The sequence below is a fragment of the Notechis scutatus genome, chromosome 2 (assembly GCF_049901735.1).
Source record: "Notechis scutatus isolate UNSWTSFEM ecotype Mainland chromosome 2, rNotScu1.2, whole genome shotgun sequence".
Classification (NCBI taxonomy): Eukaryota; Metazoa; Chordata; class Lepidosauria; order Squamata; family Elapidae; genus Notechis; species Notechis scutatus.
The window spans coordinates 242,859,510-242,885,095 of record NC_142010.1 but is presented as its reverse complement, the minus strand read 5'-3'; the positions used below and the strand labels follow the sequence as shown (position 1 = coordinate 242,885,095).

At 36.7% G+C, this 25,586-nt stretch overlaps 1 protein-coding gene across 1 annotated transcript in view; it reads left to right on the top strand.

Moving 5' to 3' along the window:
- ITGA2 (integrin subunit alpha 2) overlaps window positions 1–25,586 on the top strand; it is a 62,062-nt gene that overhangs the window by 33,005 nt on the left and 3,471 nt on the right. Inside the window, exons 13-29 of the mRNA XM_026666487.2 lie at window positions 121–264; window positions 666–869; window positions 1,288–1,424; window positions 3,727–3,866; window positions 4,689–4,840; window positions 5,874–5,984; window positions 8,328–8,407; window positions 9,494–9,638; window positions 10,698–10,790; window positions 12,600–12,676; window positions 13,386–13,469; window positions 15,006–15,108; window positions 15,461–15,571; window positions 17,122–17,226; window positions 17,627–17,740; window positions 19,592–19,681; window positions 24,880–24,996. Coding sequence (XP_026522272.2) covers window positions 121–264; window positions 666–869; window positions 1,288–1,424; window positions 3,727–3,866; window positions 4,689–4,840; window positions 5,874–5,984; window positions 8,328–8,407; window positions 9,494–9,638; window positions 10,698–10,790; window positions 12,600–12,676; window positions 13,386–13,469; window positions 15,006–15,108; window positions 15,461–15,571; window positions 17,122–17,226; window positions 17,627–17,740; window positions 19,592–19,681; window positions 24,880–24,996 — 2,007 coding nt within the window. The remainder of the gene's footprint in view (window positions 1–120; window positions 265–665; window positions 870–1,287; window positions 1,425–3,726; window positions 3,867–4,688; window positions 4,841–5,873; window positions 5,985–8,327; window positions 8,408–9,493; window positions 9,639–10,697; window positions 10,791–12,599; window positions 12,677–13,385; window positions 13,470–15,005; window positions 15,109–15,460; window positions 15,572–17,121; window positions 17,227–17,626; window positions 17,741–19,591; window positions 19,682–24,879; window positions 24,997–25,586) is intronic.

The following is a 25,586-nucleotide window of genomic DNA, read 5'->3' as shown; positions in this document are numbered from 1 at the left end:
TTATTTTTATTTTCATAATGATAGTTTCACAGGTTTTCAGTGTTGTGCGTTGTTCACATAAATTTCTTACAAAGTATGGCTTCCATGCCCCGTTTGATGGCAACGATTGTGTCATTTCAGATTGGCTCTTATTTTGGCAGTGTGGTGTGCTCTGTGGATATCAGTGGAGACTCCATAACAGATGTGCTTTTGGTTGGGGCACCCATGTTTATGAATAATTTTAAAAAAGAAGAAGGAAGAGTCTATATGTTCACAGTCACAAAGGTACCTATAAAATATATATAAGATATCATTATAACAATCGCAATATATTTATCTAATGAACATTTATGTTTTGTTCTGGGTTTTTTCTTTTTTTCTGATGCAGTCTTTTCATTTACAAAAAAATTATGTATTTTTATTTGACATTGTATATACTTGTATTGTAATTATCTTTGTGTTTTGTTTCTTTTTCTGTTACTATTTTAAAAGCAAAAAACATTTAAAAACACACAAAGGATTCTGTAAAATGGCTAACTTCCATACCACTAGATTTTCCAATGCTCCCTATATTTATTTTTAAAAAATTCTATTTCAGTACCAGAATCTTAAGTTAATAAATTAATACAACACTAACATAAATGCTCTTGTGTTTCACTCCCATTCCTTTTGATCTTTTATCAAAGGGAATTTTGGACAAACGAGAAGTCCTTGAAGGTCCTGAGGGACTGGAAAATGCTCAGTTTGGATCTGCTATCACTGCTGTTTCTGATATTGATTTGGATGGCTTTAATGATGTAATTGTTGGAGCACCATTAGAAAATGAGAATGCAGGTGCTATATATGTTTACAATGGTAAACAAAAAACATTGCACACTAAGTATTCCCAGGTAAGGAGTATGATGCTCTATTGTGCACAATAGTTGTAATTTAGGATATGTTATTTTTTCTCCTTTGCCAAAACAGTTTTTTCCCAGATTTGCAGAAATTTTATTTTGTTATATATTTACATTGGCAAGTAAGCAGTTAATATTTCAGCTGGCTTCATTTTTATCATTGAATTGTGTTTGTTATAAATTGCCAATTGTGAAATTTCTTATATGGATGGCCTTATAGTCTAAGATCAATTGAAAGGCAATGATTTAATTTGTATTGTGTTTAAAAGCCAGATCAGTTCCGTTGTTTTTTTTTTAAACTGTATACTTTTGTATACCTTTTTAATAACATCTGATATGATTGCTTTGATTATGAAATTGCTAATTATCTGTTCAATTTGTCAACATTCCTGTTTTGCTTTTAACCTTTCAGAAAATTTCTGGATCAAATCCTGCATTTGCTCAGCAACTCCAGTATTTTGGAAGAGCAATAGATGGCTATACTGATTTAAATGATGATGGAATTACTGATGTGTCTGTGGGTGCCAGTGGAAATGTAATTCAACTCTGGTGAGTAGAAGATGTTTAAGGAAATAAAGAAAATGCCTTAAAGAAAAAAAACCTCCCCACTTGAGTTAGTTTTCCTCCTGACTGTACTCTGATTGATACACTGCATATAAAATGAATTTATCCATACATGCAGCTAGACTCAGACTTAGCTTGGGTCATCATGATTGTCACATATGAAGACTTATGTTGTGCCAGTGTAATCTACAACCATGCATTATGTACATAGTGGTGGAACAGTGGTTAGAATGCATACTGCAGGCTAATTCTGCTGACTGCCAGCTGCCAGCAGTTGGGCAGTTCGATTCTCAAGATTGATTCAGCCTTCCATCCTTCTGAGGTCAGTAAAATGAGGAACCAGATTGTTGGGGGCAATATGGTGACTTGGTAAACTGCTTAGAGAGGGCTGTAAAGCACTGTGAAGCATCATATGTAAGTCTAAGTGCTATTGTTATTGCTAGTGGTTTAGAGTTCTCTCTGGAAGGTATTGATTTATATCTATGTATACAAAAAATTACATCAAAAGATTTGGTCCACGATGATGGTCAGATATTATCCTTCAAATATGTATTTCATTCCAATCCAATTGGCATTTAGAAAAAGATCGAAAAAAGATTTCTTAGCATAGTTAAAATGTAATCAATAGCAATGTTAACATTCAACCATAAATCTCTTATTTCTTGCTTTTGCTTCTCGTAACAAGATTCAGTCATCTGTCTTAATATTACAGGTCTGAATCTTTTATCCAACACTGGCCACTTTGAGTGGGACTGGCCACTTTGAGTGGGACAATACAGTGTCTGGGCTTGAGCAAATGTAAAGTGCAAAGAAATATGTCTGCAAATTAATGATAACAATACACTCATAAGTTGTTTTTAAAACCAGGCTTAAACCATTAAAAGAAAAACATTGCAGTTTTGAACAATATAGTACAAGGAGCAAAAAGGATAAGTTAAAGCAATGTCTAATTTACTCAAGACTAATTTGATAGATTTAACTTAGAGAGCCTGTTTGACACAGTGGTTAAAGTACAGGTGTCAAACTTGTGGCATCACATTGCAGTCACGTGATGTATCACAACATTTTTCCCTTCACGGAGCTGGGGTGGGCGTGGCCTGCACATGACACATCCAGCCCATTGGCCGCCAGTTTGACATCCCTGGATTAAAGCATCAAGCTAGAAACTGGGAAACTATAAATTCAAGGCCATCCTAGGACATGAAACAATCTGAGCATCCTTGGGCCACTCGTTTTTTCTCAGCCCTAGGAAGGAGGCAATGGCAAATTACTTCTGCAGGGACTTGTCTCTGAGAATTGGACATGATTGAATGGAAGAAAAAAACTTAACATACTTTCCAAGAAAGATTAGATATAATTGTGGTTATGTTTCAGTTTCAGAGGCAAAATAATTTTCAGAGGAGATAGGAATGCACTTGGAATGGAATGGAATGGAATGGAATGGAATGGAATAGAATAGAATAGAATAGAATAGAATAGAATAGAATAGAATAGAATAGAATAGAATAGAATAGAATAGAATAGAATAGCCAAGTGTGATTGGACACACAAGGAATTTGTCTTGGTGCATATGCTTTCAGTATACATAAAAGAATATATGTTTAGTTTATAAAGATTTAGTGTATAGAAAGGTTTAGGAATTACTAAGTCTGCATTACTATTACTATTAGTATTAATCTTCCTATCCTTCCTTTCACCCATCTCCTCCTACTTATGATTGTATGACTGTAACTTTGTTGCTTGTATGCTAACAATTTTTATTGGCTGTTTCCTAGTATGATTTGATTGCTTATTTGTACCCTATGACTATTATTAAGTGTTGAACCTTATTATTCTTGATGAATATATCTTTTCTCCTGGGATCATATGGGAACTGCAGAGGACCAACATGCTACACCAGGAGAAAATATGGTTGTCAGGGCCTCAAGGCACCTTTTGTCTTTTCAGTTTGAAGTGCTGCATGTCCCTGATACATATGGACAGGAAGTAGATATTTACAGTTGATGAAATATTTGGTTTTTGCTGTTCTCCAACATGAATTAGCACAGGCATGAAAGCCTTTTAATTCTTTTGCAATGTCTCCATCTATTCAAGGTATTTTTTAAAAGAATTGCCTTGTTTATAATATACATAATTAATCAGGAATTTTGCAATCAAATACTCAGGGAAGTTTATTCTCTAATTATAGGATTGCAGCTGTTTAATTCTGTAAATTCTAGATATAAAGCCAGAACACTTTTTTCCCTTTTTATGATGGAGATCACTGAGAACTTTGCCTCTCTTTTAGGTCACAGAGTATAGCCAATGTGACTGTACACGTTTTATCTACTCCTACGAAGATCAGTCTGCAGAACAAGAGCACAGAAATAGATTTAAATATATGTTTTGGTGTAACTTATAGACCTATCCATACCAGGGATAAAGTGGGTGAGTATTTCCTTAGTTAATTTCCTTTCATTAGAGACATCTGCAATTGTCAGCTAAATAACATTCTATTTCTGTCATACACACAAACTAATCTGGATGCAATGCACAATTCTTAATAAAAGTATAACTTTTATTTTAATGTAAATGGTTTTATTGCTACAGTGTCTAACAAAAATATAATAATCATACTATTTAACTGCTACTTTAATAATTATATTTATTTAATTGCTGTTATTTCTGAATATACAATACTTAGTACTGCATATTCATAAATAATAGCAATTAAAATAATGGTTTTTTGTATATTTTAGTTGTCAAATCCCAATAATGATGATGATGATGATGTCATTATGGAATGATGAATATTTACCCATTATTTTATCTTATTGTTTTCAAACTAGACTGCACTTGAAAATAAATTTGAAACATTTCAAGTGTTTCACAGTATTTCTCCCCATAACAGTTTCATTGTTTTGTCACTATGTTAGTTTATGGCAATATTCCCAAAGCAGTACCATCTTACTATGCACTGGGTGTTGTGACATTATAGGATTTGTAATCTAATTCATTTACTGCAACCCTAACCTGGATAGTCCAGGTTAGAGGGCTTTTTTTAATAAAATATCATGTTCATTCTTGTTGCTATCATGACTGAGAATCCCTCTTTTTTTAAAAAAAATTCATGGAGTGTTTTCTTGATTCTTGGTTTGCATAGAAATATATCTGAAAGTGCATAGAGGGCCTTACCTTCAGTTAAAAAATAAGTTGGTTTGCACCTTGAGGCTTGTATCTTGACATTTATATCATTGTTTTCATCTTTAGATATTAGGTACAATCTAACATTGGATGCCGATCTCTTATCTTCACACGTTACTTCTAGAGGATTATTTAAAGAAAATAATGAGCGGTCTCTGCAGAGTAGTATCGTAGTCCATTCTCCGAAGACATGTGTAAATCACATTTTTAATGTGCAGGTAACAATTAACCCAGAATTAACTATCAGAACTAGGCAGCTGCTTTGGTACTCTTGTCCTTAACTCAGCTTCTTGAGTTGAAAAGGCAGGCTGCCACATGATGTCATTAGAAGATGAAAGTCAATTTTAGCTCATTTTCCACTCAGGATTGGATTTGAGCAACAGTGTAAAGATGGCAGTGAGAGCATTTGCCTCGTGGGGGTCTCGTACTCCACTCCCATCTTTAAATTCTTCCCAGTGATGTAAACAATGAGCTGTTTTGCTGCTAAATTACAGCGCAATGATCTTGGGGTGTTCTGCGTATCACAGATCCTCTGCTGAGAAGCGTATATAGCCATTGGCAATAATTTCATTCACCAGTATTTTACATGTATAAAAACAAATTTAGGTTATTTCAGATTAAAAGCACAGTATTAAGTGCTTGATTGGTTATTTCTGAAGAAGTGGAGTAAAATCTGCAGATATGCAGAATGGACATTTTTGTCTAGAAATTTAGAAATTAGTTGTCATACAATGTATTAGCATTACATGATATATGGTTAGTCATTTGTAAAATCTTGTGATTAGTATTAATAAAAGCAGAGGTAAATGGAACAAGAATACATTAATATCAAGAATAAACTCAACTATCCATGAAATGCTCATCAGAGTAAATGTGCTTTCACCTGGTGCTTAAAATGAAAGGTGGCCAGAAGCATTTGGGAAAACTATGTTATCACTGGGATGTGACCACCAACAAAGGGTTTCCAGTATAAGAGCAAATATTACTTTGAGCCTCCCTCTTGCACTCTGGCAGTTTTCCTTCCCAAAGTATTGGATATCAATTGAATAAATGCAAGCCAAGAAAGAGTTGCATCTTTAAAAAGAACTTTATTTGTAAACCTGTGGTATTGAAATATTCAGAAGTGCCTTGTCAAGCAATATTATAATGTTATCAGCCATTAGTTACATACATTTAAAATAGGAAAGTTCAAGCAAGCAAATCAAAGGTTTGTGAGGAAAAATATGCTTTGTGTGCTATTTATGTTTATAGATCCCTTCTGATGCTATTGACTCCCTTAATGTGCGCATTGATATTAAGCTCAAGAACCCCAACTCAAGTCCTGTTCTTGATAAAACATCTCCTACGTCTCTTGTTTACAGCGTAAGTAAATTAATATGCTTTCTTTTTATATGTTTTTAATAAGTTTTAATAAGTCCCCATGGACAGAATGAATATTTTGGAAAATTAGGTGTGCTTGCAATATTACAATGTTATTGGTTTAATGATGTTTTCTGCCAGAGTCCATAATTAGCTCCATAATTAGAACAAACAAAAATCTAATGTGGTGATAGCAGTGGTACTAACAATGTTGATTATTTGGTTGATTTATATTGCACCTTTTATACAGAAGCCACCCATTTATCTTCCTCTAAACCTTATAGCAAATATTTGCCTCCAAAGAGGGGTGGAAACTACAAGATTCTTCCAGACCCACATAAAAATGCTGAGCCAAATAATGTACATTGCTACCAATATCCCTTCAGCTAGCCTCTAACTCCTGCTAGGGGGCACATAGTAACCAATTACTGAAGACTCTGCTTGCATTTATCAGTAATGGAACCTTCCTTAATTTCTAGATCAAACTAAAGGCCCATGTAATACATCATCTTTTCCCACAATATCCAATAAGATATTTGTGGAAATCTCGTGGAAGTAAGTGGGATATAATACTACTACAGGTAGTCCTCAGTTTATGATCCCAATTGGGACCAGAACATGTGCCTTTAAGTGATGCAGTTGTTAAATGAGTCTCGCCTGATTTATGACCTTGTTTCTTATGGGCAATAAAATGATCTTGGTGTTATACAAAACTGGGGGGGGGGGAACCCTCTTTTCCTTTAATTAAAATGTCAGAACATTTTGAAGTAGCATAATGTGGTATTTAATAAAGGGAATAGTGTGAGATTTTAAAATCGTCATTTCTTTTTAATGACCCCATAATCCCTTGTGGGGTGGAGTCTGGATAACTGAATGGAGCTAGCAGAGTGTTTTAATGACCAGATGCCCTTCCTGTCACCAGTGTGGAGTTTTGTTCAGCAGATATATTCTCAGTGTGCCCAGAGAGAGACAAATACCTGCCTCTACCTAGGATCAAACTCATAGCTTCCTGATTGTGAGGCAAGAGCTCCACCACTAGGCCCCTGCACCAATCCTAGTGCGAGACTTTAAAATGCAACATGTAAAATAAGAAGAAGTGGGAAGAATATTTGTAACATAATATTAAACCAAAGAATACTTGGATGAAGAGAGAAGGTTTTAAGAGGCTCCTGAAACATGGGTGGTACATATTCTCTAGAGTAAATAAAGAGTTTTCAAGCATTGTCTTGCATTACTGTATCAGTTATGACTTAGTTGACAAAAACTGTTTATCTAGGTCTGAATCTTGGTTTTTTTGTGTGTGTGTGTGCTTGTATCATGTTCCCTTTTCTCATTTTATCAGTACAAAAGAGTTCCAGATCTTTTAGGTAGTTGGTTAGTTAGTCAGTTTACTTTATTGTCATTGCACTCGTACAAAGAAATCAAACACCATCTTCAGTGCACATCATGACCATGAAAATAAACACAAACACACATCCTTCACATTGAATTGAAAACCCCTGACACCGCACCAACACTCTACTATGCAGTAGAATTCAACAGAGCTACTGCCCTGGGATAGAAGCTGTTTTTCAGCCTATATATCCTTGTTTTTATTATTCTGTACCGTTTGCCAGATAGTAATAGTTCAAAAAAAGGGTTCCCAGGATGAGATGGATCTTTGAGAATGTTTTGAACTTTCTTAAGGCAGCGGGAGCTATAAAGCTCTTCCAAAGAGGGGAGAGGGCAACCAATGATCCTCTGGATAATGATGTTAACCATCTGAAGATCTGTCCTATCTGCCACTGTGCAATTGGCAAACCATACCGAGGTGCAGTAAGTTAAGATGGTGCAGCGGTAGAAGGTCACCAGCAGTTTTTCATTCAGTTGTTGTTTTCTGAGAAGTCTCAGGTAGTATAACCTCTACTGGGCCCTTTTGACTGGTGCTACAACGCGAGCACCCCAGGTCAGGTCCTCTTTTATGGTAACACCCAGAAACTTAAAACTGGCCACTTGTTCCATTTGGTCTCCATTGATAAGTAAGGGCTGGATTATAGCTTAATCCTTGTTTTTTTTTTCAGTACCTAGATATTCTGTAAATAAAAGTAAGAAGATTCCTTTCCCATATTTAAATATCTCAGAGAATTTTCGTATTCTTTGTGCAGAAGTTGGATTTTGCAGATGCATTAGTTATTTGCCTAAATCTGCATTAGGCAAATAACTAATGCATCTGCAGAAATATACTTGTTCCAATCATAAAAACCCAATTCAGCAATTTAAATGCTGTAATAAGAGAGATGTAGACATAGATCCTTTACTTTAAACAAAGAAGATGAAAAGCTTTGGGTTGCTTTTATATTTTTCTAGATACCATTTGTCAAAGATTGCGGTGAAGATGAAGTTTGCAAGACAGATCTCGTTCTGAAAGTTGAACAGAAAAATATTGGGTAAGAAATGCTTGTATTGCTATTTCTTAATTCTGTTCTATAATGGAAAAATGACCTGTCTGGTTTTAAAATAAATGAAGTGGATGTTTAGAAAGGAGAAGAATTAAGCTTTAAAAGAAGTATGAGATAACTATAATTCGTAGTGTTTTCTAGATGAGAATAAGTCTCCATTTCTGGAGGGATCAATGAACATCTTTGTCATTTGTGGATGCTAAAGCAAATGGATACATGGAGCACACCCACTTTAGAACATGGTAGCTTTTTACAATTAAGTTGAAATATAAAATAAATTTTAAGAAGTAAAATAGGATGAAGGAAATAATGAGGAGCAGGGAAGGTGTCTGTAGAAATAGAACCTCTAGGGCAGTGATCCCCAACCTTTTTTATGCCGCAGCCCGGTACCGGCATCAGCTGGGTGCCGCGGCCCGGTACCGGCATCAGCTGGGCGCTGCCATCTTTTTGATGAAAAAGTGCTTCCGGTGACCTCACGGAAGCACTTTTCATCAAAAAGATGGCGGCGCCAGCGCTCGATGAGCTTTTCCGGGTAGAAATGGCTTTCTGCCAGAAAAGCTCACCGAGCGCTGGCCGCCATCTTTTTGATGAAAACATGCTTCCGGTGAGCTTTCTACCCGGAAAAGCTCACCGGAAGCACTTTTCATCAAAAGATGGCGGGCTGCTTCTTGAGCTTTTCCGGTAGAAATGGCTTTCTCCAGAAAACTCACCGAGCGCGATGCCGCTATCTTTTTGATGAAAACGTGCTTCCGGTGAGCTTTCACCGGAAAAGCTCACCGAAGCTTTTCATCAAAAGATGGCGGCGCTTCGGTGAGCTTTTCCGGGTAGAAATGGCTTTCTGCAGAAAAGCTCACCGAACGCTGACGCCACCATCTTTTGATGAAACGTGCTTCCGGTGAGCTTTCTACCGGAAAAGCTCACCGGAAGCACTTTTTCATCAAAAAAATGGCGGCACCAACAAGCCAGCGGCCCAGTAGGTCTTGTTCAGCGGACCGGTACCGGTCCACGGACCGGTGATTGGGACCCCTGCTCTAGGGTACCCAGGACTCATTTTCATTTTTCCCCCTTCTCTAGGAGCAACAAAGAGTATTTTCTTGTCACCAATAAAAACAAAAGACTGACATTTAGTGTGAAGTTGAAAAACATGAATGAAAATTCATACAACACCAGAATTCAAGTGGATTTTTCTGAAAACTTGCTTTTTGCTTCTTTTTCAGCGGTATGTATAATTTCTATTTTTACTGCTGTGCAGTGTTTATAACACCAATTATTTCGTTAAAGAATAGTATCTTCTTTTAGATGTGTGCTGGCATACTGTGTATAAATAGGGAACAAATTCCACACTGAGTAGCAGTGATGATGTTACCTAGTTGAGAAATGAAATGTCTGCAAGCAAATAACCAATCTCAGGGAGTGCCAAGGATTTCATAACTTTCTTCTTGTAAGTTAGTGAATTAGGAAAGTGCTCATTTGAGCTATTCCTGGATGTTAGTCTGAACTTAAAATATGTTTATCCCTTTTTGCCTTGGCAACAAAGTTTGCATGCCCCAATCAAGATCATCATTCTTATTCTACACTTTCTAAAAGAGAAAGACTGCTTAGTACAGCAGTTTCCAAACTTGGCAACACTAAGACTTGTGGACTTCAACTCCCAAAAATCTCCATCCAGCTATGGTCTACAGAGGAAAAAAATGCAAACCTATGAAATTTAAGCCTTGACATGCTTATTCTGAAACAAACACTATTGAATTAGCTATATTTGTCCATAGCATTGAGAGTTGTAATTCAGTACCAAGATAAAGTCAAAACTAAATCTGCTAACCCTACATGGAAATAGGAAAATAAACTGACTCGTGTCGTTTTTTGACATGGGCAAGGTCGATATATGAATATCTTAACTTCCTAGTTCATATTTGGAACGTTGTTATTGAATGCTAATAGATTGTTGTGGGCAATATGCTGACTCTGTAAACTGCTTAGAGAGGGCTGTAAAGCACTGTGAAGCAGTATATAAATCCAAATGCTATTGCTGTTGTTATTATTTGACACAATTGTACATTTGAGAATTAACTCTGCTCACTTACCCTGTTCCTTTGTTGAAGGATCTCCATGAGTTCTCAGCTCTTCCACAAACAAAAGAAACCTCCTATTAGCAGAAGACCAATTTCTTAATCTCATCTATTATCTTCATCCTTATCCCTCCAAATATCATATGAAAGTTTCATTGCACAACAATCATGAATTTAATTCAAATAAAATATCTGCTTTTTATTGTTAGGTGGATAAAAGCGAAGTTTTATGTCAGGCGGCAGTCGTCCATCATCTTCTTGTCTGCCAAATCAGCTATCCTGTTTTTAAAGCAAGGCAAGAGGTATTTAAATAAGAAATGCTACAGGTTCGACATCAGATCGAAATATTTTAAATATGCAAAATGAAAACAAAAAAGTAAAAGCATTATGTTCAGCATTGCAAAATATGTAGGCTAAGAAAAATTGAATTCTGAAGAACTCTTCATCAAACAAGGAAGGGAAAAAGGAATGGGGAATTGTGGATTAAATTGTTTGTAATCCATATTCTTGCCATGCTGTAGTTTTAGTTGGTCCATTAAACTAGCATTTGGAGATGCAAATAGGGTGCATTGGTCTCCTGGATGACAAGCATTCATTCATGGCCTTTCAGAAGATTAATATTCCCATGTGAAAAGCATCAACAACAGAAAGGCGTAGGCAGGTCTCCTGCAGCTCAAGTAAAACAACTCATAGTGTCCCGCAATAGGACTGTGAGGGGAAGGAAGGTTACTCTTGACCACATCATCACCAGCTTTATCATTCATTGGTCATGTTGCTAGATTTGTGTGAAGGCAAGGAAGGCATCACTTTAGCAGCAAAATGATTTTAGATTGCCTTTTCAGTGGTTAAGGATGACACAGAGACAATATAATATGGCTATATCTCTTTAAAATGGTTATCAAGAGTACTTTTATGCTGTAAAATTTTCTGTAAACAGAAAATGAGGATGAATCCTTAGCAATCAGAGGCTGATCTAGGCATAATGTTAATATAGAATAGAGGTGCATTGTATTTGCAGTTCAATTCTGAATGGGTGCTTTGGAGTATCCAAGGCAGCTGGGTAATCCTGGGAAAACATGCAGTTGCTTTAATTAGTTCCAAACATGCTATATTCAGGCCCCAATGGTTAAGAGTCTGGGCTTGTAAGTTGGCAGTTCAAGACCCAAGTACCACACGATGGGTTGAGCTACCATTCTTGCCCCAGCTCATTCCAAACTAGCTGTTCAAAAGTGAACTGGAAATGCAAGTAGATAAACAGGTACTGCTTCAGTGGGAAGGTAACAGCATTTCTTGTGTCTTGGGGTACAGTAATACTAGCCATATGACTATGGAAGTGTCTTTGGACAATACTGGTTCCCTTGGCTAGGAAACAAAGATTAGGTTGTCCAGTCCAGTGGTCAGCAACCTGTGGGCCACGGAACACTGGTGGGCTGCAAGAAAATTTTGGCGGTCCACAGTGAAATATCCCCCCAAATCATCCCCCCAAAGCAATTAATCCAGGCTGCACGGGAACACAAGGCTGCACTGCCCACATGGCCCATAGGAACACCATTATCTCATCCTGGCCGGTGAGGGCTGCGTTACTTTTTTCACGTTGCACCACCAGCAAATGTACACATTACATGTGCCAGCCCCTAGGGCAGAGATTTCCAACCCCACCAGAGGCCAGTCCCATATTCCAGAGCTGCAATAGTCATAAGACTGGCCCTTCGGTCATCCCGGAGCAGCTCATCCATGGCAGGACGATACACAGGCCAGTCCTGTGACTACTGCAGCTCTGGAATATGGGACCGACTTTCCCACCAACATCAGCAAGCCACCGTCAGTCAAAATTCACATTAGTGGTCCGTGGGATTTGAAATTACAAGTTTGGTGGTCCCTGAGGTCCAAAAGGTTGGTGACCCCTGGTCCAGAATAAAGTTGGACACCGCTGGACAGGGAAACTTTGCCTTTTTATGCTTATTAAATGTTTGTTTAAAATAAAATTGGAAGTGCTATACAATAACACTTTTATGGATAATCTGGTCTTATTCTTTAAAGCAAATTGGGGTTACTAGTGATAATGACTTTCCCGATTTTAATGTTATTTGCCATATTTGTTTTCTTCATAGGTATCCTTTGATATTAATTTTGATTTCCGTTTGGAAAATCTTCAGAATGTGGCAGTATTACATTTTCAAGCCTTGAGGTACACTGTAAATTTCCTGTTACACTTCAAAACAGTATTTGCAGCCAAACCCATACTTCCTTAGTTTGAAATGATGTGTTCTTCAAGATATCCGTTTTCATAAACAAATAAGTCATTAATCAAATAATAGAAACTTCATAATAATGTTAATATAATCCTGAAGTTTTCAAAAAGATAATTAGTTGCTAGGCTATCTTTAAAAGTTCGTGTAAGTGTTCAGGCCAGAAGTTTTGCTTATTCCAAAAAAAAGAACTTGTTTTATTATAAGTTGCTGTCTGAAGATACACAGTAGAACATATCCACAGAGCTGGCTGAAAACAAAGCTGCTTATTGGCAATTCCTTAGACTGGAAGAGTTTAGGGCAGGGGTGTCCAACCTTGGCAATTTTAAGATTTGTGGACTTCAACTCCCAGAGTTCCTCAGCCAGCAAAGCTGGCTGAGGAATTCTGGGAGTTGAAGTCCACAAGTCTTAAAGTTGCCAAGGTTGTACACCCCTGGTTTAGGGTGAATAGTATAAAAACCATCCAGATACATTGCAACCAGTGTATCTCACATGTACAGATAATTTTTTAATTTGTGACTTCCTTCCTTGTCACAGAACCACTCTTAGTCAAATTTCCTTTGAGTCTTCTGATAGAATTTATACATTTAGAGATTATAACTCTGTAAATATTTTCAAATATATTTGATTTTTTTTTTTACTGAACAGTGCAAGTAATGACGAAGATTATACAAACAATCAGGTGAACCTGACACTTCCACTTCGTTATGATGCAGAACTTCACTTAATGAGGTAATTCTAAGTTGGCCTTGTGCTAATTCTATTGGTGTTAATAGATCCTTGCTAGTCTCTGATATGTTCTTTGCTGACTGGGGAATGCTGGGAGTTGAAATCCACACAGCTTAAAGTTGAGATACATTGTCCTAGAGATTTTGGTGTAGTGATGAAGGCATCAGGACAGAAATCAGATCATGAGTTCTAGTCCCACCTTAGGTTAAAAGCCAGCTAGGTTATCTTGAGCCAGACACTTTCTTTCATCCCTAAGAAGGAGGCAATAGACAACCACTTTAAAAATATTGCCAAGAAAACTGGAAGGACTTGTCCAGGCAGTCCCCAAGAATCTGGCACAATCGAAGGGAAAAAAAAAAGATTCTAACCCTAGATCAGGGGTGTCAAACTGAAGGCCCACAGTTTGGATGTGACCCACAATGTGGTCAGATCCAGCCCGCAGAGCCGTCCTGGTCTACCCAAATGCGAAGAGGAAAGATTGGGCCAACCTGACTTCAGCATTTCCAATGTGAAGAGGAAACATGCCAGCAGTTTGGGGAGTGGTGTCAAGTTGGCCACGCTCACCTAATTGTCCACACCCACCCAGTTGGCCATGCACACCTACCGGCCAGCCTCCCTCAGGTCAACCACAGCCCTGATGCGGCCCTCAATGAAATTGAGTTTGACACCCCTGCCCTAGATGAATTTAGCGGGGCATAACATTGTGGCTTATCCTCCAAAGCAAAAAATACCCTGTATGTATAAAGACACAGATGTTTTTCTAGTATTCAAAGGATCCAGGAAAAAATGGAGAGAAGTGATAGAAAATAGAAGATAGAAAGACATTACAGAGGGTGGTGAGCACAGCACAAAACATTGTGGGCTGTTTCCTGATACCACTAGATAACATCGCTAGGGCTCACTGCCTTAGAAGAGTGATGAAAATTCTCAGAGATGACTCACACCCCGGTTAGCACTTCTTCACTCTCCTACCATTGGGTAGGAGATATAGAAGCATAGCTAGCCGCACCAACAGGCTGAAGAACAGTTTCTACCCATGGGCTGTCAGACTTCTGAACGGAAAATAAGTTCATGCCAACATAGTTTGATAGACTTGTGGGGCCCACATTGTGCAACAAGGTCACATAGTGTAATAAGATTGGGACTGGGTTAGGGACTTCTGTCTTCACTGTGAGTTGTGTTGGTGGGGGGGGTGCACGAAGGGAAGCTCAGCCAATCTCATTGTACACATGTTGTACTCTGACAATAAAGGTAATAATAAAATGGGAGAACAATTTCAGATAAGCTGCTGGAACAGACAATGTTTGTCAGTTGTTGACATTCTCACAGAGACACAGATCATTCTAAACCTCCTTTGTAAATGTCGAGACATTGACAATAACAGACATATAGCTATTTCTTTAACACTACTTTTTTAAAGTAAAAAAAAAAATACCTGGATTAAAACAATACTCTTCCATATGTATTTCCAAACAGAGTTCCTTAATATTTTAAGGAAAACTATATCCTAAATATCTGCTCTGATTTATTTCTCCCCAGGTTTACCAGTATGAACTTCTACGAGGTGTATTCTAATGATAGTGTTTACACCGTGGTGAATAATTTTGATGAGATTGGACCTGTATTTAATTTTTCAGTCAAGGTCAGTAAACATTTTCAAGTCTTTTTAAATAAATAAAGACAATCATCTGTTCACAAATCATGGTAAAATAAAACATGCCTTGCTTAGTATGGTGATGAAACTTACCTCTGGTGGTTTAGAGATAAAAATCATAAGAAATGAGCTATCACAGGAAGCTTCATTTCTCCAAACTGCTTTGTTTCTAGATAGAGTGCCCCACAGTCTAAATAACTCAAAGTATACATCTATTCATGGTTGGAAAAGTGCCAGCCTGTCTTCCTTTCTAGCATTAATTAAGATAAAATGATACTTATAATGTAGGCCATTTACTATTGGAATTAAGCCCAGTATTAATCCCTCTCTTGCTTTCCAGGTCACAAGAGGAAATAATCTAATCAATGCAGCAACTTTAAAAATTCATATCCCTACTCAAACTAAGGAAAATAACCCTTTGATGTATGTGACTGCAGTGCACACCAGTCAGGTGAAACAATGGTCTATTTTAAGTATAAGACAATAACAAAAGATGATACAAAGCTAAATGTCTATGGGGGTCATAATTGTCCCAAAGGTGCTTTTTCAAGAGGCAACTGGACAACTTGTTTTTCTTTGAAGACATTTCGCTTCTCATCCAAGAAGCTTCTTCAGCTCTGACTGGATGGTCGGAAATGGAAAGATTTATATTCCTTACAGACAGCTGGTCATTTGTATTCTTTTACACAATCATTGAGATCAGCTGTCTGCAAGGATTATAAATCCTTCCATCCCCCATCATTCAGTCAGAGCTGAAGAAGCTTCTTGCATGAGAAGCAAAATGTCTTCAAAGAAAAACAAGGAATTCCAGTTGCCTCCTGAAAAGGCACTTTGGGATACAAAGCTAATTAATACAGAAACTTTACTGATAATGATGACCCTGATTTAAGCCTGTCAAGAGTGGATGTATAGCCCTGATTAATATTGCAATTTTATATATACTCAGTAGGGCATAAAATGCATAAGATTGCATTGTGTGAGAGTTCTTATAATGGATTGTTCCTTCTTTCCTGCTTTTGTGAGCATCTACAGATGTTCTTGAATCAATATTAGTATAAATGACAAAAGTAGTTGTAGGATCCAATCTGGGTTGGTCAATGGGAACAGAGGTTTAGTCTTGCGAGCTTTTGGATGGAATTCTTCTGGTCTGAAAGCTCAGAAGACTAAACCTCTGGTCCTGGTGATCAACCCAGATTGGATTCTGCAGCATTATCCTGGGACACATATATTCACCATCATTCATGACAAAAGTAGATTTTGAACACTATGGTGGGTAATTCAGTTCTTCTTCAAATAAATTACAGAATAAATTTACTAATCTTTTATCTTCAGATCCTGGATTCTAATTTGGTGCTTAACTAGACCATGTTGACTTTATATATAAATTGCATTGATTTTGCAGTTGTGCACTTGCTATAATTGAAATTGAAAAGCTTCTATCCCAGGGCAGTAGCTCTTTTGAATTCTGCTGTTATAGTGCAGTGTTGGTGTGGTGTTGGGGGTTTCCAGTTCAATGTGTGAAGGGTGAAGGATGTGTGTTTGTGTTTATTTTCATGGTCATGGTCATGATGTGCACTGAATATGGTGTTTGATTTCGTTGTACGAGGTGCAATGACAATAAAGTAAACTAAACTAAACTAACCTAAATCAAATGCAAAAATATACTTGTAGAGACAAAAACATTTAAAAAGGGGAACAAGGGAATAATGATGCAGAATAGTCCCTTGTCTTAAAGAACAAATCAGAATCTATAGAAAATTGTGGCTGTAATAAATCCTGGTCCTGTTTCTTAAAATTGTAGAAATCTTCTCTGTTCTGGATTGCTTCTCCTTCTCATCTTTTTTCCAGAATACCAAAATGTAATATATTCCACAGTGTTTGTCTAACTCATTCTATATTTATTACATATAGTAAGGCTATTCCACTGAGCAATAGCAGTGGACATTAAAGTACCAACTGCATATTTAATGTTCGTTTTATATTATTATATTCTTTTTATAGGGCAGTGACATCAATTGTCATGGACTCATCAATCCACATAAAATTGGATCACAAAGCTATGCTGCATCATTTCAGAAAGAAAACTTCAAAGATTTGGAAGAATTGGTGAGTTAAATGCATAGCTCCAATATCAAGACCTAAGTTCTTATGAATTACTCTGGAATAGCGATGGCCAATCACAATTGACAAAATAGAAGTTCTTCTCTTGTTATGGTTCCCAGCTAAGTCTTCCGTCCCCTGTATGAGCAGGCTCTAATGGGGCTTGCTACAATTGTCTAATGTCCACCTCAACAGGAAGGTGGATTACCTGAATTTCAGGGTATTCAGATTTAAGCCATAAAATGGGAAAAATCTGATGGCGGCAGTCTAAATACAGCTACACACATAAGAAAAAGAAAGCTATAAATGGAAGCTGAGATTGGGTAAAGAGACATGTGAAGTATATTATTTTTATATTATATTTTAAAATAATAAATGACAATTTTTCATGTTTTTTATCTGAAAGAACTGCAAGAACGTTAGATGTGATACAATCACGTGCATGTTAAAAGATATATCCCTGAAACCTGAAAATTATGTTAATATTTCTACTAGAATCTGGAATGGGACATTTGTAACTGTAAGTAATATGTGAGTTTGATTCTGTTACCACCACTCTTTCCTTTTACTTACAAAATATTGGAAAGATGATTATAAGCTATTGAAAATGCAGAGTGCAACTTTGCTGTATATATTTTTTTGTTTTCCTAAGTAATTATGAAACATACAAAACTGAAAGTACAAAAAAAGGCAATTAACTTTTCTTCCTTCTTCTTTTTTACTATAATTCCTATCGTAAATTTTTTATAAACGGAAAACACAATCTTATTGGTACCAAATTATTATTTTTAAATGAAAATGTCTATGTGAGGGTGAGTTCAGAAGTGAGTAGATAAAAGGATTTGAAGTTCATGGCTTATCTGTGGCAGTTGCAATCATATTTGATTACTTGTAGGGGGAAAAAAAGCATCCATGTGTTACATTTACAGTTAGATTTGTTTGGCTTGTGCAATCCTTCCAAAGAAATACTTCAGAATGCATGGGGGTGGCTATGGAGCATTTCTTTAGGAAAGATTAAAGGAGCCATGCTCTTCACTGGCACATTGGCTGCCTCAGAATGATCTCTGAGCCACCTTTGCACGGGGATGCATGATGCCACATCCCTTAAAAGAACTGGGTCTGCAAATGCTCATATTCAAAAATAGCTAAGGCAGTTTTGGGGCAGCTGCATTAGTCTGGAAAAAGATGCAGCTGCTTTAATTGTTCAAAAGTAATTTGAACAAACTCGCAAACTTTCCAAAGGACACCTTTCAAAAGATTTGCACAATCCTAATACTGAAGAAATAGAGCACTTAATCACACATGAAGCAGGGTGTAGCCTTGGCTTTCTGGTTTTTATTACAGACTAAAGGTTGCTTTCTCACTTTGGAAGGGAACCTGCCTAATAGGCACTCCAGGAATACAAAGTTAACAATTTAGAGTTAAGGATACTAGCCTTCCTAAGTAGATATTTATTTAAATGTAATGAAATAATTGCAATACATTTCAAGCTGGCCAGATAGAATAGAATAGAATTCTTTATTGGCCAAGTGTGAATGGACGACATACAAGGAATTTGTCTTGGTGCAAAAGCTTTCAGTGTACATAAAAGAAAAGATACATTCGTCAAAAGTCAAGAATCATCAGGTACAACACTTAATAGTCATAGGGTACAATAAGCAATCAAATCATACAAGGAAACAGTCAATATAGATCGTAAGGATACAAGCGACAAAGTTACAGTCATACAGTCACAAGTGGGAGGGGATGGGTGATAAGGAGTGATGAGAAGATTAATAGTGCAGACTTTGTAAATAGTTGGACAGTGTTGAAGGAATTATTTGTTTAGCAGAGTAATAGCGTTCGGGGGAGAAAACTGTTCTTGTGTCTAGTTCTGGTATGCAATGCTCTATAGCATAGTTTTGAGGGTAGAAGTTGAAATAGTTTATGTCCAGGATGTGAGGGGTCTGAATATGTTCACAGCCCTCTTTTTGACTCGTGCAGTATACAATGAAAGATCACAATGAAGCAGTTACCCTACAAGCTTGATCTTTGTCCAGTTGCTGAAATTCATTCTTTCATAGCTTTTTAAAGTTTTGAAGCCTGCTTCATATTATATAAAGCCACCTGAAGATAGTTGTGAGCAAGAAGATGCTATAAATGGCAAATTGTTTTAAATGCACTTGAAACCTTAAATCAGGGATGTCCAACCTTGACAACTTTTAAGACTTGTGGACTTCTTCTGGAATTCCCTGGGAGTTGAAGTCCACAAGTCTTAAAGTTGCCAAGGTTGGACACCCCTACCTTAAATACTTTATATAGTTGATGAAATGCAATTTTTTAAAATGCAACTGTAAAGTACTGTATATAAAAATGTATTTTTCCGTTGCAGTCAGTCTTCCAGAAAATAGAATTATCTGCAAGCGCCGAAATTGATACCCAAGATTCCGAACTGTTTATAACAGGAGAAAACACTTTATCTGTGAGTGTGGCTTTATGTTTCTAGGGTTACTCTGCTAAATTTCTTTTTGAAGTTTTAATGCTAAAATGCTGCAGCAAAGAATCATCCAGTTAGACAACGTAATCCCAAGGTATCCTTAGGTGAAACTAATTCATGCTGGAACAGGGAGGGTTTCATTGAATTGCTTTTCTGTGTTGTATGAATCTGTCCTTTTAACCCTATGCTTTGCAATCCATGGTTTGGAAATTGCTCAGGTTTTTTATTTTTATAGCAATTTCATTAAAGTTACTATTAAAAAGATAAAACCTAATACAAGCTAAAACAATAAAACAGGAAGTACTTAAAATGTACTTAAAACAGAAAGAAAATTAGAAAATACAAAAATAAGAATATACTAAAGAAAAAGAAAATACATATTTAAGAAATGCTTTTCTCGCCACCGTCACAAATAGGAATAATTTCAGTGTCTTATCACCTTCTCTGATAATTTCTTCTCCAGTAGTTCAAAATTATTTTGAGAGCTTTAAAGTTACTCAAGTTTTAACCAATTTTAATGAGGCCAGATTTGGCTGACAAAAGGTTTAAAAGGTTTATATGCTGAAACTGTTGCACAGTTCTGATAAATGTTTGTTACGCTCCTGTAATTGCTTCCAAGCTAATCAAATTGAGGTTTGTGAAATTTAGGAAAGGAAGAAAGTAATCCCTTTTCAATAATCTAGCTAGCAATTAAAGACTGGGGTATAGAAAAAACTGAATTCAATTCTAATGTCTATTTCTGGAAACATATTTAGGATTATTTCTTTCTATAGTTGTCTCCTTTCCCTGTTCATTGCAAGAGAACCTCTATTTTGTGAAGTGTCTGGACATGTGGTATTTTGTGACTAACAAGATCAAGCTAAACAGAGTTAGACCCTGGTTAATACTTGGATAAAAGTAATAGGAAGCTAAAGCTATTACTATACAGGGCGCCTAAAAACATCCTGAAAGCAAGCCATAACATACCATTTAACAAGTTAGTTACAGGTGTTCTTAGTTAATAACTGTAATAGAGACTGGGAACTCTGTCGCTAAGTGAAAAATTATATGACAATGCCAACTTACAAGATCAATTCCAGTTGCAGTCATTAAGCAAATCAGATTGCAGTTTGATGTCATGTGACCACAATTTACTACTTCCTGTGCCCACTTCCCCTTCGACTTTGCTGGTTGGAAGCTAGATTGCAAATGACTTGATAGCAAGACACTGCGATTATGGTAATTGTGTGCTGGTTGCCAAGTGCCTGAATTATGTTCAAGCGAGCACAGAAATGCTGCAACAGCCCCAATTTCAAGGACTGCCCCAAAAGTCTTTGTTCAGCACAGTTGTAACTTCAAATATTTGTTGAAAAATGGTCACTAAGCGAGGACTGTGTATGGTTGTGTCCATGCAATCATATAAACTCAAAGGAGACATTACCTAATCTTTTCCTGTTCGCTTGCTTTTTGATATAAAATAGAAAAGGACACCTGGTGGGTTCATTTATTAAAGTGAAAACATTATCTAATTTGCAGTCTGATTTGTCCATCATTTCCTCATAGGATTCAACAAAGAAGCTAGAAATTTTTCATTTTGGCTAATTTCTATAAACTATTTACCCTCTTTTAAGTCAAGTTTTCCCTAAACGGCTTATGATAATTTGTAATGAAGTCACAATGTGTCATTTAAATTAAACTAAAAACAATAGGCAATGATATAGAAGCATAAACAACAATAAGCAGAAAACTAATTAAAAACACCCAGTTGAGCATTAGTGTTGAATGCATATTACGTTAAAACACCAGGAAGAATAAAATAATATTTGCATAATCACAGAAAAATCCTAAAATAGGAGATTGCTACACTTCACACCCTTTAGAAAAATACCATCCTTGATTTTGGAGCAGATCTGGCAAGGGAAAAATAGGGGATTATGGGGGGTGGGGAGGGAGGGAGTCATTTTCAGCTTCCTGTTTATCTCTTCCTTGTATGGAAGAGCAGAAGAAAATAGCTGGGGGGGGGGGGAAATAATCTCGTTATAAAAACAAAGCCGTTTCACTGTTCCGAATACCTGTGCTGATAAACAAAATTCACTTTATTTAATTAAATTTACTCTTGTATCTTGTTTGGAATCTGAGCCTGTATTTTTCCATAAAATATGTGAACTGATGCCCTCCTGTGGAAATTAGTAATGTTACATGTGGCAGATTTTATAAAGTATCCAATAGGGTAGGTTTTTGCTACAGTATATTTCCTTAATATTGCTCTATTGAACATTATTAATTGCTGCAGATAATGGGCAGGAAGTCCTCTTCCGCACAACACTGGGATGGATCCAGTGAGAAATAGCTGATTTAATTAGTACATTAATTCAGATTTCCTAATGATAGATATTCACGGAGCACTCGTGGAAAACATCTGATTTGTTTTACTTTGGACTTGGTATTGCAGTTATTTTAATGGTCTGCTCCACAGTGAGACCTTCTTTTGGACTTTTCAAGAGGTCTCCTAATAAAAGAGGATTAAAAATTTAACCAATACATGAAACTCTTGTTCCAAGGATTCCTTTCACCTGTGGGATTTGTACTCAGACCCAGCTTCTCTGGGGACAGGAATTAAAGGAGGGATATCTAGGAGCTGGCTGGCTGGCTGGGGAGTTGAAATCCATAAGTCTTAAAGTTGCCAAATTGGACGTCCCTGATTTAAAACAGTTTTTAAATTAAGAGCATAAATTATTCTGATTTGTTTAATGGAATTGCACCTGGTGCCTCCTTTCAAAGCTCTTTTTGAAGTTTCCTCAAGTAGGAAAAATATTCCTTGAATGTCGTGGCCTCACTCACTTTAATGTTAAGTTGCTTTAAATTTGGTGGAAGCATATTGACATTGATAGCTGTATTACTGATGAAACTGGACTCCATCTCACTAAGAAAAAAGTACACTAGGACAGGGGGCATTGATTTCATCCTGGTAAGGAACTGGGCCATGGAGATTAGCAGAGATCCCAGTATTTCTCTGAACAAAAGAAGCTGCCTCATATTTGTTAGAACCAACAAAAGACTCAAGGAAGGTTTCAGGTTTGGCACTCTTGATGTATCCCATTCCTGATATCAGGTGTGAACTCTGAAGCAAACCTGGCTGAAGCCATCTTATGCTGCCTCATAGTTGCCATGAACGCTGAGAAGGGAAAGGGAGAGGGAATAGATAGGCTGTCTAAATAGTCAAAACAAAAAGTTTTCTTGTGGGAACCAAGGTCATCCCAACAGGTGGCAGTTGAAGAAGGAGAGGAGTGACCAAGCAGCCTGCCAGCTACTTTCATTGGACAATGTGACCGGTGACATCTGGAAAGGGAAATATTTGCTCTTTTAATTAGGGAACCACAGAAACTTTTAGAGATGGTTTTCAATAGCTGTGTCGATTTGATGTATCCAATAACTGAATTCTTTGAGGAATCTACCTGGCTTGGAGTTCTGCTTTTAGCAGATGCGTTACTCAGAACGTTGACATCAGGACTTTCAGCCCTACTTCCTCAGTTGACAAACTCTGCTCATCTGGGAGCCCAATTTTACCCATCACCAAATTTCTTCTCTCACCTGCTGCTGCTTCATTCAGTGATCAGTTTTAAGCTTTGTGTTCTTTTGCATCAGCAGTAGCAGCAATGCTGAAGGGAAAAAATATAACTGCTGGCTTAAATACCTTGGTTTATGATCCACTTTCTGACAAGGATGGTATTGGCTATGTTTATACTGGAGCTGCTTGCTTTGTCATTGATTCCTATTTTCAGCTGAAATTAATTTCTGTGAATTTCTTCCAAGCTTTTTATCCCTTGTGGTGAATTTCTTGTTCTCTACCATTTGCTCTCCTGTTGAAGGTTGTGACCTTTTATTTATTTATTTTAGTTTTCCTTATGCCTGTTTTCTCTGTTATTCTGGAAGTCTTTTGATGAGTTGGGGTGTTATAAATGCTTTTTGTCTTTGCCTTTTGCAGTTGGTTGCTTACTGGCAGATCTGAGAGTTATTTCTTTGACTTTACACTTGCCTGTTAGGTTGTGTTTCTCTTTCTGTCGTGGTCTTTTCAAAATAGAAAACCTCTGTCTCTAGTTGCAGTTGGTTCTGTTCAGAAGACTGTAGCACCTAGTGTGATTCCCATGACCCCGTTCTGAAAAAGCAAGTCATAGGAATCCATACTGCCCTAGAGAGCATTTCTGAAGTCAATGTTGTTTTTAAACATGTATTTATAATCAGCTAAATTTATGGAAAAGTTTAGGTTTTGGGGAAGGAAGGAAATGAAAGAGGAGGACAAATTCTATGTTCCACCATGCTTACTTGCTTAGTTCAGATATTTTGTCTTTTGGGAAGAATGTCTGAAAAATTGAACTGAAATGGAGAGAATCCAGCTGAATTCTGTTTAATCTGTTTTCTCCGTGTTTTTACAAATAAGGACAGACATGCATTGATTCACAAATTTAACTCTAAGCAGTTAACAGTAGGAATGTTTACATAATCATAAGCATTTTCCTAAATCCTGCTCACATTTGGAGGATTTGATTGAGTATGATTGTTAAGAGTGGAATCTAAATTATCAAAAACTATTAGGGTATTTTTGCAACATTTTCCAAGAAATTTCTAAGAAATCTTTAAAAATTAGACTGAGTAATTCTTTGAGAGATGCTCCAGAATACAGACACACACAAAGGCACCTCTTCAAACAGCTACAACAGCTGTGTCTTTTTCCAGGTTCACACTGGTGCTGTAGAAGTTTCTCCTGGCTGTGCAAATGAAAGCACAGGCCCTTCATTTCATTAAAAACATGTATTTAGAAATAAATGTGGTAATCATCTCAGTAGCTCTGGGCTACTTACAAGAATGTTGTAATATTAATTTCTCCAAATAGGTTATTTTGCTTTCATTTTAATTAGGTAATGAGCTTGCAAATGTGCTATTTTGTTTTTTAAAAAGAGAAGAATCAGCTTTTAACATATTTTTTAAATGGAATATTAAATGTGCAAAATTTATCACCCTTCTGAAATTCCTAACTCTAGAATGAAAATGTATCTGAACACTGAAACAAGAAATGAGTGGATTAGTTCATTCCTATGCAGTGTCGTATGACCACAATAATTAACAAAATGCAAAACAAATGTTACCCTTTTTTTATGAAAAGGACTACTTTTGTCTTTGAAATAACTAAGTTTATTTCTTTTTAGATTCCAATTACAATAAGCAAACCTGATGAGAAAGCAGAAATACCCATTGGAATTATAATAGCAAGTGTCCTTATCGGTCTTCTCTTGCTAATGAGTCTTATTGCTGTTTTATGGAAAGTAAGTAAAGGCTTAGAAGTGTAAAAGTTAAGACAATGAAAGATTTCTTCCTATATAGTTGAAAGTATTACTTAAAGATTGGGCAATCTGAGTCCACCGGGACTATCTGTGGTTATTCAGTCCCAAGCATTTTCACATCTTACAATTATTAATGTTGCTACACCATTTGATAGCACTTTTGTATGTGTAAGTGTATGGATAAGTTTAAGAAAATAAGAAAATGAAAGAATTCCCTTTCCAAATGCTGCCTTTAAGGGAAAAAATCTGATAAAGAGAGGTTCTGCAACGAGACTGATACACACACACACACACTTTCCATCACTGGCCCATCTATGTGGCCTATCACACCAAGTAACATTATCTCGTCCAACTTCACTATCAACCATGTAAACATTTTGAATAAAGTATCCTCCTGAAACAAATGTCGAGTTTTCAAAAATGCCTTTAACTGGTGAGAATAATGTCAGAAATTGTTTGAATTTGACATACAAATCTCTTAAGCTATTCTGACATATATCGATACCCAATTAATGAAGCTGTGATCCTCCATTCAATGTGTAATCACTGCCACAAGGCCTATCATTTTGTAG